The sequence below is a fragment of the Bombina bombina genome, chromosome 2, assembly GCF_027579735.1.
Source record: "Bombina bombina isolate aBomBom1 chromosome 2, aBomBom1.pri, whole genome shotgun sequence".
Classification (NCBI taxonomy): domain Eukaryota; kingdom Metazoa; phylum Chordata; class Amphibia; order Anura; family Bombinatoridae; genus Bombina; species Bombina bombina.
The window spans coordinates 903,831,100-903,846,597 of NC_069500.1; the positions used below are offsets into that span (position 1 = coordinate 903,831,100).

The 15,498-nt window shown below is 41.5% G+C and overlaps 1 protein-coding gene across 1 annotated transcript in view; it reads left to right on the top strand.

Annotated features, from left to right (window-relative positions):
- Positions 1-6,449, top strand: part of LEPROTL1 (leptin receptor overlapping transcript like 1) — a 76,398-nt gene extending 69,949 nt beyond the window's left edge. The window contains exon 4 of the mRNA XM_053703285.1: positions 3,941-6,449. Within this exon, the coding sequence (XP_053559260.1) occupies positions 3,941-4,057 (117 nt within the window). The 3' untranslated portion in view covers positions 4,058-6,449. The remainder of the gene's footprint in view (positions 1-3,940) is intronic.
- The last annotated feature ends 9,049 nt before the right edge of the window (positions 6,450-15,498 follow it).

The window sequence follows — 15,498 nt, forward strand, 5'->3', positions numbered from 1 at the left end:
AGACAACATGACAACTGTTGCGTACATCAACCATCAGGGGGGAACAAGGAGTTCCCTGGCGATGGAAGAAGTGACCAAAATCATTCTATGGGCGGAGTCTCACTCCTGCCACCTGTCTGCTATCCACATCCCAGGAGTGGAAAATTGGGAAGCGGATTTTCTGAGTCGTCAGACATTGCATCCGGGGGAGTGGGAACTCCATCCGGAAATCTTTGCCCAAGTCACTCAGCTGTGGGGCATTCCAGACATGGATCTGATGGCCTCTCGTCAGAACTTCAAAGTTCCTTGCTACGGGTCCAGATCCAGGGATCCCAAGGCGGCTCTAGTGGATGCACTAGTAGCACCTTGGACCTTCAAACTAGCTTATGTGTTCCCGCCGTTTCCTCTCATCCCCAGGCTGGTAGCCAGGATCAATCAGGAGAGGGCGTCGGTGATCTTGATAGCTCCTGCGTGGCCACGCAGGACTTGGTATGCAGATCTGGTGAATATGTCATCGGCTCCACCTTGGAAGCTACCTTTGAGACGAGACCTTCTTGTTCAGGGTCCGTTCGAACATCCGAATCTGGTTTCACTCCAGCTGACTGCTTGGAGATTGAACGCTTGATCTTATCGAAGCGAGGGTTCTCAGATTCTGTTATCGATACTCTTGTTCAGGCCAGAAAGCCTGTAACTAGAAAGATTTACCACAAAATTTGGAAAAAATATATCTGTTGGTGTGAATCTGAAGGATTCCCTTGGGACAAGGTTAAGATTCCTAGGATTCTATCCTTCCTTCAAGAAGGATTGGAAAAAGGATTATCTGCAAGTTCCCTGAAGGGACAGATTTCTGCCTTGTCTGTGTTACTTCACAAAAAGCTGGCCGCTGTGCCAGATGTTCAAGCCTTTGTTCAGGCTCTGGTTAGAATTAAGCCTGTTTACAAACCTTTGACTCCTCCTTGGAGTCTCAATTTAGTTCTTTCAGTTCTTCAGGGGGTTCCGTTTGAACCCTTGCATTCCGTTGATATTAAGTTATTATCTTGGAAAGTTTTGTTTTTAGTTGCAATTTCTTCTGCTAGAAGAGTTTCAGAATTATCTGCTCTGCAGTGTTCTCCTCCTTATCTGGTGTTCCATGCAGATAAGGTGGTTTTACGTACTAAACCTGGTTTTCTTCCAAAAGTTGTTTCTAACAAAAACATTAACCAGGAGATTATCGTACCTTCTCTGTGTCCGAAACCAGTTTCAAAGAAGGAACGTTTGTTGCACAATTTGGATGTTGTTCGCGCTCTAAAATTCTATTTAGATGCTACAAAGGATTTTAGACAAACATCTTCCTTGTTTGTTGTTTATTCCGGTAAAAGGAGAGGTCAAAAAGCAACTTCTACCTCTCTCTCTTTTTGGATTAAAAGCATCATCAGATTGGCTTACGAGACTGCCGGACGGCAGCCTCCCGAAAGAATCACAGCTCATTCCACTAGGGCTGTGGCTTCCACATGGGCCTTCAAGAACGAGGCTTCTGTTGATCAGATATGTAGGGCAGCGACTTGGTCTTCACTGCACACTTTTACCAAATTTTACAAGTTTGATACTTTTGCTTCTTCTGAGGCTATTTTTGGGAGAAAGGTTTTGCCAGCCGTGGTGCCTTCCATTTAGGTGACCTGATTTGCTCCCTCCCTTCATCCGTGTCCTAAAGCTTTGGTATTGGTTCCCACAAGTAAGGATGACGCCGTGGACCGGACACACCTATGTTGGAGAAAACAGAATTTATGTTTACCTGATAAATTACTTTCTCCAACGGTGTGTCCGGTCCACGGCCCGCCCTGGTTTTTTTAATCAGGTCTGATAATTTATTTTCTTTAACTACAGTCACCACGGTACCATATGGTTTCTCCTATGCAAATATTCCTCCTTAACGTCGGTCGAATGACTGGGGTAGGCGGAGCCTAGGAGGGATCATGTGACCAGCTTTGCTGGGCTCTTTGCCATTTCCTGTTGGGGAAGAGAATATCCCACAAGTAAGGATGACGCCGTGGACCGGACACACCGTTGGAGAAAGTAATTTATCAGGTAAACATAAATTCTGTTTTTGGCTTAAAAGCATCATCAGATTGGCTTACGAGACTGCCTGACGGCAGCCTCCTGAAAGAATCACAGCTCATTCCACTAGGGCTGTGGCTTCCACATGGGCCTTCAAGAACGAGGCTTCTGTGGATCAGATATGTAAGGCAGCGACTTGGTCTTCACTGCACACTTTTACTAAATTTTACAAATTTGATACTTTTGCTTCTTCTGAGGCTATTTTTGGGAGAAAGGTTTTGCAAGCCGTGGTGCCTTCCATCTAGGTGACCTGATTTGCTCCCTCCCTTCATCCGTGTCCTAAAGCTTTGGTATTGGTTCCCACAAGTAAGGATGACGCCGTGGACCGGACACACCTATGTTGGAGAAAACAGAATTTATGTTTACCTGATAAATTACTTTCTCCAACGGTGTGTCCGGTCCACGGCCCGCCCTGGTTTTTTTAATCAGGTCTGATAATTTATTTTCTTTAACTACAGTCACCACGGTATCATATGATTTCTCCTATGCAAATATTCCTCCTTTACGTCGGTCGAATGACTGGGGAAGGCGGAGCCTAGGAGGGATCATGTGACCAGCTTTGCTGGGCTCTTTGCCATTTCCTGTTGGGGAGGAGAATATCCCACAAGTAAGGATGACGCCGTGGACCGGACACACCGTTGGAGAAAGTAATTTATCAGGTAAACATAAATTATGTTTTGTTTTTTTTTCTGGCAATTTTCAAAATTGACTTCAATTTGCCAGCCCCCTATACCATGTGACACCCATCATCAAATCACAGAATCACACACATATACATTTTGAACTCTTGCACATGCTCAGTAGGAGCTGGAGCCCCAGAGAGTGTGCATATAAAAATGATGCACAATTTGATAACAGAACTAAATTGAAAAGTCTCTTGAATCTGAATGCTCAATTTGATTTGTGAACGTTTAATTTTGACTTTAGTGTCCGTTTAAAGGGATATTTAAACCCAAATGAAATTCCTCATAAATGTTTAAGTATAGTAATATATGTGTTGTTGTTTTTTTCCTTCTGCCTCCATAGAAACTGGAATGCATGCTGCATGATTCACAACCCTGACTCTGTTAAATTCTACAAAGCAATTGCTTGATCATTGCTAAAGCTATTTTATCTGTCCCTAACTGGCCACAGGACATCCCAGGGCTGCTAAACAGTGCAAATTTTGTTTTTTAAAAACAAACAAACAAAAAAAACAATATAAATGCTTTTAAAGACATTTATTTTATATAAATCTTTTTCAATGCAGCATTTTTTTAAATTACATATAAAAAGTACAACTACAGAAGCAATACATTATGCAGAATGACACATTAACTAGCGCGCTCTATCTGTCAAAAACTGTCAAAATGCACTGTGATAAGAGGCGGCTTTTAAGGGCTTAGTATTTATCATATGAGCCTATCTAGGTTTAGTTTTCAACAAAGAATACCAAGAGAACAAAGCACATTTGATGATGAAAGTAAATTGAAAAGTTGTTTCAAATGGCATGCCCTATCTTAATCATGAAAGTTTAATTTTGACTACACCGTCCCTTTTAGATTTTAATGATTAAATTATTTGTGTATTAGCCCTACATTAGTAAATACAAAGCAACATATAAAGTACATTTCAAGAAGTAAATTATTCTTACAATTATATGCGAAAGACAACATAATAGTATGTTTATTCATTTTTTGTAAACAAATTACATTGGCATTTATATGGTTTGTTGTTGATGCAGGTTGGAGAACTGCAATATGTTCCCTCAATCTTCTAGTTCATGTATCTAATACAGTATATCAGAATACTCCATATTTATCAAATATTACAATCATTGCAATATATTATCTCTGTCTAATCCAATTTTATTTAATTTTTTTTGCAGATTCAGTGGGGTGCATGTGCCCTGGTACTCACAGGAAATGCTGTCATTTTTTCCACCATTTTAGGATTTTTCCTAGTTTTTGGAAGCAATGATGACTTCAGTTGGCAGCAATGGTGAATGGCTTGTTAGCCCTTGTAGAACTTGCTCCACAGCGACCATCCATTCAGCCAACAAAGCCATCCTCGTTCTGGTTGAACCAAGCGGGAAGTAGCATGTGGAATTTTAATCACACCTTATCGCCATGCTTTTCGTCATGGGCATTTAGAATGGCTTACCAGGAAAGCTCTTTTACCAAGAAAACATACTTCTTCCTTTTTTATTTTATTTTTATACACGTCGTATTGGGTACTTTATACAGTTATGTTAAAAAGAAATGTTCCTCTAGTCTGTTTCTCAACTATATTGTTCTTTTGCAACACTGGCCACTAATACCCATGCTGTGAAACTACTCCTTGTGCTGGGTATGTTTTCTATCCCGTTTATTTAAAGCATTATAAAGTCTATCCCATTGCCTCTGTCCGAAAAAATGCATGTGCCCTCACTTTGCTACTGTACAGAAATTTAGAAACATTAGAGTTTGTAGTTTCATTGTGTCTATTATATTGAGGAAACAATGTACACTACTGGAACGTGTTTAATTAAATTTAAAGGGATAGTGTACTGTAAACCTCCCCCCCCCCTTCAATTTGTTCACAGTAATCTCTTTTACCTGCTAGAGTGTATTAAATTGATTGCAAATATTTTTTAGATTTTTTTTTTTTGCCTGTTGTTGTATCCCTACCTATACTGACAAAAATCCAGTACTTAAATATTGGCCTGGAAAAGCTGTTTAAAGATAACAGGAAAAGAAATTACACTCCCAGTAGGGGGTATGAGATTTAAGTACTAAAATGTACATTTACAATTATTCTCTTAATGTATACAGCTATAAGGTGGCTTTGTGTGTTTGTACAAACAGCGATAAGGGAAGGACAATTTATTTCATTGTAAGATCAGTCCATTTTAATAGGTTTTGGCTTCATAGATTAAAGTTCATATTCAAAAATAAAGGAACAATTCCCAATACATTTTATTCTCTTCAGCTGGTAAAACAAGTCATTGGAATCCAGTTTTACAGTGCACTGTCCCTTTAATTAAATAATGTAAGGGGGGTACATTAATACTTTTGTATTGTGTAAGTTGAAAACCGTTGTTAGCATTAAAATAAGATATTTAAAAAGATAACGGTTGACAAAATAATCGGCTTCTGGGCATTACAAAGGTGCAACCTCATTTGTAGACAAGCTGTAGAGGTCAGTTGTGTTAAAATATGTGGTTTTAATCTCTTGTCTTCATGACTTCCCAAGAGGCCAGGATTTTAAGATCTTTTCTCTTCCGTTCAAATTAAGTTACAGCTTGTGCTCAAGTAGAAATACCCTCTCATTCTCGTGAGAAATAGAACTGACAAATACCATTTTTTTGTTGTTTTGTTATGATGATTTAGCCTGATATGGGCCAATATGTCTACCAAGGAAAGAGTCAAGTTCTAGTGAAGACGTCACATGACTTATCTCGACAACATGATGAATATATTGTTATTTATTTGCACTTGACTTGTTTAAACTATGTTTTTTTTATTTTGTTTATGCCATAAGGATGCAGTTCAGGTAGCCCTCAGTTTACGCCGGGGTTAGGTTCCAGAAGCAATGGTTGTAAATCAAAACCGTTGTATATTGAAACCCAGTTTATAATGTAAGTCAATGGGAAGTGAGGGAGTTAGGTTCCAGGCCCCTCTCAAAATTATTATACGTAACACATAATACATTATTTTTAAAGCTTTTAAAATGAAGATTTTAAATGCTAAACCGCATTATAAACCTAATAAAATAATAACACAACACAGACTTCACTTGCATTTTTCTGCAAACAGTTCTTTCCATGCATTCCTATCTGGACTGATTTATAGACAGGAAGATCTTGTTCCTTTGAAATCTGCTTGATAGCTCAGCTCTGGTTAACTGATTAATTTCAGCTTGCTTGGCTTAACTGCAACACAAGTGGACAGCTCCACCTACTGGCTATTTTAATGAATGCACTGCTTCTCAATGCTTTTTCAATAGCAGTCACATGACTTGAAAAAAAGGTTATTATTCTGAAACGGTGCAAATTGAACCGTTGTAAACCGAGGGCCACCTGTACTGACTAGCTTGTATGATATGATATTCATAGGTCTTCTTAACTTAGAGTATGGCAAAATCAGGACTCATTCGACTTTCTATACATTTAAGAGTGGCTTTGATTTTTGCGATATTCCCCCTATAAGTTCATTTGAGAGCATAGAAAACCCAATGCTGCAATAATGGCCCTGAGCAAATACTTATGGCTGTTTTTTTATTTTTATATTTGCTATATTGTCAGTTGAATGTCGGCTTTGTACATTTTCTTTTGCACACTAAAGGTTAAATGATATGTTGTTAATACTCCCAGATACTACTGCTACATTTAACCCCATTAAAATTGATATGGTCAATGTGATCTAAAAGCCTCCTGATAGCTATAATGGGAACCAGGGCAGCTATATATGAATATATGCTCCTCATCCAGATTTGTCAGATACCTTACCACCTGGGCTATCTCCTTCATTAAGAGATACACATATGGCTGTCTCCAGACCACTTCACTTTAGCCCTTATACTATAGTACTATACCGCCATCCCAACACCAAACCTCCCCCCCCCCCCCAGAGATTTCTCTTACAAGGTAAGCATAGGAAAATGCATGCCTTGAAAACCACATCTAGACTTTTCTTCATTTCCTCCCAAACACCCCTTCAACTAAAGATAATTTATTAGAGGTCTTTCTCTTCTACTTGGGGACAACAATTAGCTAGCTGTTTTATTATCTGGTATGGGGATATATAAATCTATAATCGTTCAAAAAATAACTTAAAAAAATAAGGCTCTGTACTGTTTGTTCAGTATTTACATACCGAATATGATATATTGAGACATTTCTATGGTTCAATTTATTATGCTGTTCTACAACAACCCTTACAGAACACTGCATCTTGTATTATGTTTGTTACTTTGTAACATTTGTCCATTGTGATATATGTTCAGCCTACAAATTGTATTATTCTGAATATCTATATTTCTTTATTGCCTTTAATAAAAATTATATCAAAGGAAAAAAAACAAAAAAGGTATGGCAAATATACTAGTACCTAGATGAAACTGATTTCTACAATTAAACCTCACTTTAAAACCCCTTAAATACCCTAAACTACTATAGCTTAATTTCTCCAACATAGGTGTGTCCGGTCCACGGCGTCAGCCTTACTTGTGGGATATTCTCCTCCCCAACAGGAAATGGCAAAGAGCCCAGCAAAGCTGGTCACATGATCCCTCCTAGGCTCCGCCTTCCCCAGTCATTCTCTTTGCCGTTGTACAGGCAACATCTCCACGGAGATGGCTTAGAGTTTTTTGGTGTTTAACTGTAGTTTTTATTATTCAATCAAGAGTTTGTTATTTTAAAATAGTGCTGGTATGTACTATTTACTCTGAAACAGAAAAGAGATGAAGATTTCTGTTTGTAAGAGGAAAATGATTTTAGCAACCGTTACTAAAATCGATGGCTGTTTCCACACAGGACTGTTGAGAGGAATTAACTTCAGTTGGGGGAAACAGGGAGCAGACTTTTGCTGCTTGAGGTATGACACATTTCTAACAAGACGATGTAATGCTGGAAGCTGTCATTTTCCCTATGGGATCCGGTAAGCCATTTTTATTACATAAAGAGAAAAAAGGGCTTCACAAGGGCTTTTAAGACTGTAGACATTTTCTGGGCTAAAACGATTTATATATAAGCATATTTTATACTCCATAGCCTTGAGGAATTATTTTAATCTTGGGAACTATGTAAAATAACCGGCAGGCACTGTATTGGACACCTTATTCTCTAGGGGCTTTCCCTAATCATAGGCAGAGTCTCATTTTCGCGCCTCTATTGCGCACTTGTTTTTGGGAAGCATGACATGCAGATGCATGTGTGAGGAGCTCTGATACATAGAAAAGACTTTCTGAAGGCGTCATTTGGTATCGTATTCCCCTTTGGGCTTGGTTGGGTCTCAGCAAAGCAGATACCAGGGACTGTAAAGGGGTTAAATATAAAAACGGCTCCGGTTCCGTTATTTTAAGGGTTAAAGCTTCCAAATTTGGTGTGCAATACTTTTAAGGCTTTAAGACACTGTGGTGAAATTTTGGTGAATTTTGAACAATTCCTTCATACTTTTTCACATTTGCAGTAATAAAGTGTGTTCAGTTTAAAATTTAAAGTGACAGTAACGGTTTTATTTTAAAACGTTTTTTGTACTTTGTTATCAAGTTTATGCCTGTTTAACATGTCTGAACTACCAGATAGACTGTGTTCTGTATGTGGGGAAGCCAAGGTTCCTTCTCATTTAAATAGATGTGATTTATGTGACACAAAATTTAGAGAAAATGATGCCCAAGATGATTCCTCAAGTGAGGGGAGTAAGCATGGTACTGCATCATCCCCTCCTTCGTCTACACCAGTCTTGCCCACGCAGGAGGCCCCTAGTACATCTAGTGCGCCAATACTCCTTACTATGCAACAATTAACGGCTGTAATGGATAATTCTATCAAAAACATTTTAGCCAAAATGCCCACTTATCAGCGAAAGCGCGACTGCTCTGTTTTAGAAAATACTGAAGAGCATGAGGACGCTGATGATATTGGTTCTGAAGTGCCCCTACACCAGTCTGAGGGGGCCAGGGAGGTTTTGTCTGAGGGAGAAATTTCAGATTCAGGGAAAATTTCTCAACAAGCTGAACCTGATGTGATTACATTTAAATTTAAATTGGAACATCTCCGCGCTCTGCTTAAGGAGGTGTTATCTACTCTGGATGATTGTGAGAATTTGGTCATTCCAGAGAAATTATGTAAAATGGACAAGTTCCTAGAGGTCCCGGGGCCCCCCGAAGCTTTTCCTATACCCAAGCGGGTGGCGGACATTGTGAATAAAGAATGGGAAAGGCCCGGTATACCTTTCGTCCCTCCCCCCATATTTAAGAAATTGTTTCCTATGGTCGACCCCAGAAAGGACTTATGGCAGACAGTCCCCAAGGTCGAGGGGGCGGTTTCTACTCTAAAAAAACGCACCACTATACCCATAGAAGATAGTTGTGCTTTCAAAGATCCTATGGATAAAAAATTAGAGGGTTTGCTTAAAAAGATGTTTGTTCAGCAAGGTTACCTTCTACAACCAATTTCATGCATTGTTCCTGTCACTACAGCAGCGTGTTTCTGGTTCGATGAACTAGAAAAGGCGCTCAATAATAATTCTTCTTCTTATGAGGAGATTATGGACAGAATTCATGCTCTCAAATTGGCTAATTCTTTCACCCTAGACGCCACTTTGCAATTGGCTAGGTTAGCGGCGAAAAATTCTGGTTTTGCTATTGTGGCGCGCAGAGCGCTTTGGCTAAAATCTTGGTCAGCGGATGCGTCTTCCAAGAACAAATTGCTTAACATTCCTTTCAAGGGGAAAACGCTGTTTGGCCCTGACTTGAAAGAGATTATCTCTGATATCACTGGGGGCAAGGGCCACGCCCTTCCTCAGGATAGGTCTTTCAAAGCCAAAAATAAACCTAATTTCTCCAACATAGGTGTGTCCGGTCCACGGCGTCATCCTTACTTGTGGGATATTCTCTTCCCCAACAGGAAATGGCAAAGAGCCCAGCAAAGCTGGTCACATGATCCCTCCTAGGCTCCGCCTACCCCAGTCATTCTCTTTGCCGTTGTACAGGCAACATCTCCACGGAGATGGCTTAGAGTTTTTTAGTGTTTAACTGTAGTTTTTATTATTCAATCAAGAGTTTGTTATTTTGAAATAGTGCTGGTATGTACTATTTACTCAGAAACAGAAAAGAGATGAAGATTTCTGTTTGTATGAGGAAAATGATTTTAGCAACCGTAACTAAAATCCATGGCTGTTCCACACAGGACTGTTGAGAGCAATTAACTTCAGTTGGGGGAACAGTGTGCAGTCTCTTGCTGCTTGAGGTATGACACATTCTAACAAGACGATGTAATGCTGGAAGCTGTCATTTTCCCTATGGGATCCGGTAAGCCATGTTTATTACGATCGTAAATAAGGGCTTCACAAGGGCTTATTAAGACTGTAGACTTTTTCTGGGCTAAATCGATTCATTATTAACACATATTTAGCCTTGAGGAATCATTTTATCTGGGTATTTTGATATAATAATATCGGCAGGCACTGTATTAGACACCTTATTCCTTAGGGGCTTTCCCAAAGCATAAGCAGAGCCTCATTTTCGCGCCGGTGTGGCGCACTTGTTTTTGAGAGGCATGGCATGCAGTCGCATGTGAGAGGAGCTCTGATACTTAGAAAAGACTTTCTGAAGGCGTCATTTGGTATCGTATTCCCCTTTGGGCTTGGTTGGGTCTCAGCAAAGCAGATACCAGGGACTGTAAAGGGGTTAAAGTTTAAAACGGCTCCGGTTCCGTTATTTTAAGGGTTAAAGCTTCCAAATTTGGTGTGCAATACTTTTAAGGCTTTAAGACACTGTGGTGAAAATTTGATAAATTTTGAACAATTCCTTCATGTTTTTTCGCAATTGCAGTAATAAAGTGTGTTCAGTTTAAAATTTAAAGTGACAGTAACGGTTTTATTTTAAAACGTTTTTGTACTTTGTTATCAAGTTTATGCCTGTTTAACATGTCTGAACTACCAGATAGACTGTGTTCTGAATGTGGGGAAGCCAGAATTCCTATTCATTTAAATAAATGTGATTTATGTGAAAATGACAATGATGCCCAAGATGATTCCTCAAGTGAGGGGAGTAAGCATGGTACTGCATCATTCCCTCCTTCGTCTACACGAGTCTTGCCCACTCAGGAGGCCCCTAGTACATCTAGCGCGCCAATACTCCTTAATATGCAACAATTAACGGCTGTAATGGATAATTCTGTCAAAAACATTTTAGCCAAAATAAACACTTGTCAGCGTAAGCGCGGCTGCTCTGTTTTAGATACTGAAGAGCATGACGACGCTGATATTAATATCTCTGAAGGGCCCCTAACCCAGTCTGATGGGGCCAGGGAGGTTTTGTCTGAGGGAGAAATTACTGATTCAGGGAACATTTCTCAACAGGCTGAACCTGATGTGATTGCATTTAAATTTAAGTTGGAACATCTCCGCATTCTGCTTAAGGAGGTATTATCCACTCTGGATGATTGTGACAAGTTGGTCATCCCAGAGAAACTATGTAAAATGGACAAGTTCCTAGAGGTGCCGGGGCTCCCAGAAGCTTTTCCTATACCCAAGCGGGTGGCGGACATTGTTAATAAAGAATGGGAGAGGCCAGGTATTCCTTTCGTCCCTCCCCCCATATTTAAAAAATTGTTTCCTATGGTCGACCCCAGAAAGGACTTATGGCAGACAGTCCCCAAGGTCGAGGGAGCGGTTTCCACTTTAAACAAACGCACCACTATACCCATAGAGGATAGTTGTGCTTTCAAAGATCCTATGTATAAAAAATTAGAAGGTTTGCTTAAAAAGATGTTTGTTCAGCAGGGTTACCTTCTACAACCAATTTCATGCATTGTCCCTGTCGCTACAGCCGCATGTTTCTGGTTCGATGAGCTGATAAAGGCGGTCGATAGTGATTCTCCTCCTTATGAGGAGATTATGGACAGAATCAATGCTCTCAAATTGGCTAATTCTTTCACCCTCGACGCCACTTTGCAATTGGCTAGGTTAGCGGCTAAGAATTCTGGGTTTGCTATTGTGGCGCGCAGAGCGCTTTGGTTGAAATCTTGGTCGGCTGATGCGTCTTCCAAGAACAAGCTACTTAACATTCCTTTCAAGGGGAAAACGCTGTTTGGCCCTGACTTGAAAGAGATTATCTCTGATATCACTGGGGGTAAGGGCCACGCCCTTCCTCAGGATCGGCCTTTCAAGGCAAAAAATAAACCTAATTTTCGTCCCTTTCGTAGAAACGGACCAGCCCAAGGTGCTACGTCCTCTAAGCAAGAGGGTAATACTTCTCAAGCCAAGCCAGCTTGGAGACCAATGCAAGGCTGGAACAAAGGAAAGCAGGCCAAGAAACCTGCCACTGCTACCAAGACTGCATGAAATGTTGGCCCCCGATCCGGGACCGGATCTGGTGGGGGGCAGACTCTCTCTCTTCGCTCAGGCTTGGGCAAGAGATGTTCTGGATCCTTGGGCGCTAGAAATAGTCTCCCAAGGTTATCTTCTGGAATTCAAGGGACTTCCCCCAAGGGGGAGGTTCCACAGGTCTCAGTTGTCTTCAGACCACATAAAAAGACAGGCATTCTTACATTGTGTAGAAGACCTGTTAAAAATGGGAGTGATTCATCCTGTTCCATTAAGAGAACAAGGGATGGGGTTCTACTCCAATCTGTTCATAGTTCCCAAAAAAGAGGGAACGTTCAGACCAATCTTAGATCTCAAGATCTTAAACAAGTTTCTCAAGGTTCCATCGTTCAAGATGGAAACCATTCGAACTATTCTTCCTTCCATCCAGGAAGGTCAATTCATGACCACGGTGGATTTAAAGGATGCGTATCTACATATTCCTATCCACAAGGAACATCATCGGTTCCTAAGGTTCGCATTCCTGGACAAACATTACCAGTTCGTGGCGCTTCCTTTCGGATTAGCCACTGCTCCAAGGATTTTCACAAAGGTACTAGGGTCCCTTCTAGCTGTGCTAAGACCAAGGGGCATTGCTGTAGTACCTTACTTGGACGACATTCTGATTCAAGCGTCGTCCCTTCCTCAAGCAAAGGCTCACACGGACATCGTCCTGGCCTTTCTCAGATCTCACGGATGGAAAGTGAACGTGGAAAAGAGTTCTCTATCCCCGTCAACAAGGGTTCCCTTCTTGGGAACAATTATAGACTCCTTAGAAATGAGGATTTTTCTAACAGAGGCCAGAAAAACAAAACTTCTAGACTCTTGTCGGATACTTCATTCCGTTCCTCTTCCTTCCATAGCTCAGTGCATGGAAGTGATCGGGTTGATGGTAGCGGCAATGGACATAGTTCCTTTTGCGCGCATTCATCTAAGACCATTACAACTGTGCATGCTCAGTCAGTGGAATGGGGACTATACAGACTTGTCTCCGAAGATACAAGTAAATCAGAGGACCAGAGACTCACTCCGGTGGTGGCTGTCCCTGGACAACCTGTCACAAGGGATGACATTCCGCAGACCAGAGTGGGTCATTGTCACGACCGACGCCAGTCTGATGGGCTGGGGCGCGGTCTGGGGATCCCTGAAAGCTCAGGGTCTTTGGTCTCGGGAAGAATCTCTTCTACCGATAAATATTCTGGAACTGAGAGCGATATTCAATGCTCTCAAGGCTTGGCCTCAGCTAGCGAGGGCCAAGTTCATACGGTTTCAATCAGACAACATGACAACTGTTGCGTACATCAACCATCAGGGGGGAACAAGGAGTTCCCTAGCGATGGAAGAAGTGACCAAAATCATTCTATGGGCGGAGTCTCACTCCTGCCACCTGTCTGCTATCCACATCCCAGGAGTGGAAAATTGGGAAGCGGATTTTCTGAGTCGTCAGACATTGCATCCGGGGGAGTGGGAACTCCATCCGGAAATCTTTGCCCAAGTCACTCAGCTGTGGGGCATTCCAGACATGGATCTGATGGCCTCTCGTCAGAACTTCAAAGTTCCTTGCTACGGGTCCAGATCCAGGGATCCCAAGGCGGCTCTAGTGGATGCACTAGTAGCACCTTGGACCTTCAAACTAGCTTATGTGTTCCCGCCCTTTCCTCTCATCCCCAGGCTGGTAGCCAGGATCAATCAGGAGAGGGCGTCGGTGATCTTGATAGCTCCTGCGTGGCCACGCAGGACTTGGTATGCAGATCTGGTGAATATGTCATCGGCTCCACCTTGGAAGCTACCTTTGAGACGAGACCTTCTTGTTCAGGGTCCGTTCGAACATCCGAATCTGGTTTCACTCCAGCTGACTGCTTGGAGATTGAACGCTTGATTTTATCGAAGCGAGGGTTCTCAGATTCTGTTATCGATACTCTTGTTCAGGCCAGAAAGCCTGTAACTAGAAAGATTTACCACAAAATTTGGAAAAAATATATCTGTTGGTGTGAATCTAAAGGATTCCCTTGGGACAAGGTTAAGATTCCTAGGATCCTATCCTTCCTTCAAGAAGGATTGGAAAAAGGATTATCTGCAAGTTCCCTGAAGGGACAGATTTCTGCCTTGTCGGTGTTACTTCACAAAAAACTGGCTGCTGTGCCAGATGTTCAAGCTTTTGTTCAGGCTCTGGTTAGAATTAAGCCTGTTTACAAACCTTTGACTCCTCCTTGGAGTCTCAATTTAGTTCTTTCAGTTCTTCAGGGGGTTCCGTTTGAACCCTTGCATTCCGTTGATATCAAATTATTATCTTGGAAAGTTTTGTTTTTAGTTGCAATTTCTTCTGCCAGAAGAGTTTCAGAATTATCTGCTCTGCAGTGTTCTCCTCCTTATCTGGTGTTCCATGCAGATAAGGTGGTTTTACGTACTAAACCTGGTTTTCTTCCAAAAGTTGTTTCTAACAAAAACATTAACCAGGAGATTATCGTACCTTCTCTGTGTCCGAAACCAGTTTCAAAGAAGGAACGTTTGTTGCACAATTTGGATGTTGTTCGCGCTCTAAAATTCTATTTAGATGCTACAAAGGATTTTAGACAAACATCTTCCTTGTTTGTTGTTTATTCCGGTAAAAGGAGAGGTCAAAAAGCAACTTCTACCTCTCTCTCTTTTTGGATTAAAAGCATCATCAGATTGGCTTACGAGACTGCCGGACGGCAGCCTCCCGAAAGAATCACAGCTCATTCCACTAGGGCTGTGGCTTCCACATGGGCCTTCAAGAACGAGGCTTCTGTTGATCAGATATGTAGGGCAGCGACTTGGTCTTCACTGCACACTTTTACCAAATTTTACAAGTTTGATACTTTTGCTTCTTCTGAGGCTATTTTTGGGAGAAAGGTTTTGCAAGCCGTGGTGCCTTCCATTTAGGTGACCTGATTTGCTCCCTCCCTTCATCCGTGTCCTAAAGCTTTGGTATTGGTTCCCACAAGTAAGGATGACGCCGTGGACCGGACACACCTATGTTGGAGAAAACAGAATTTATGTTTACCTGATAAATTACTTTCTCCAACGGTGTGTCCGGTCCACGGCCCGCCCTGGTTTTTTAATCAGGTCTGATAATTTATTTTCTTTAACTACAGTCACCACGGTACCATATGGTTTCTCCTATGCAAATATTCCTCCTTAACGTCGGTCGAATGACTGGGGTAGGCGGAGCCTAGGAGGGATCATGTGACCAGCTTTGCTGGGCTCTTTGCCATTTCCTGTTGGGGAAGAGAATATCCCACAAGTAAGGATGACGCCGTGGACCGGACACACCGTTGGAGAAAGTAATTTATCAGGTAAACATAAATTCTGTTTTTCGTCCCTTTCGCAGAAACGGACCAGCCCCAAGTGCTAC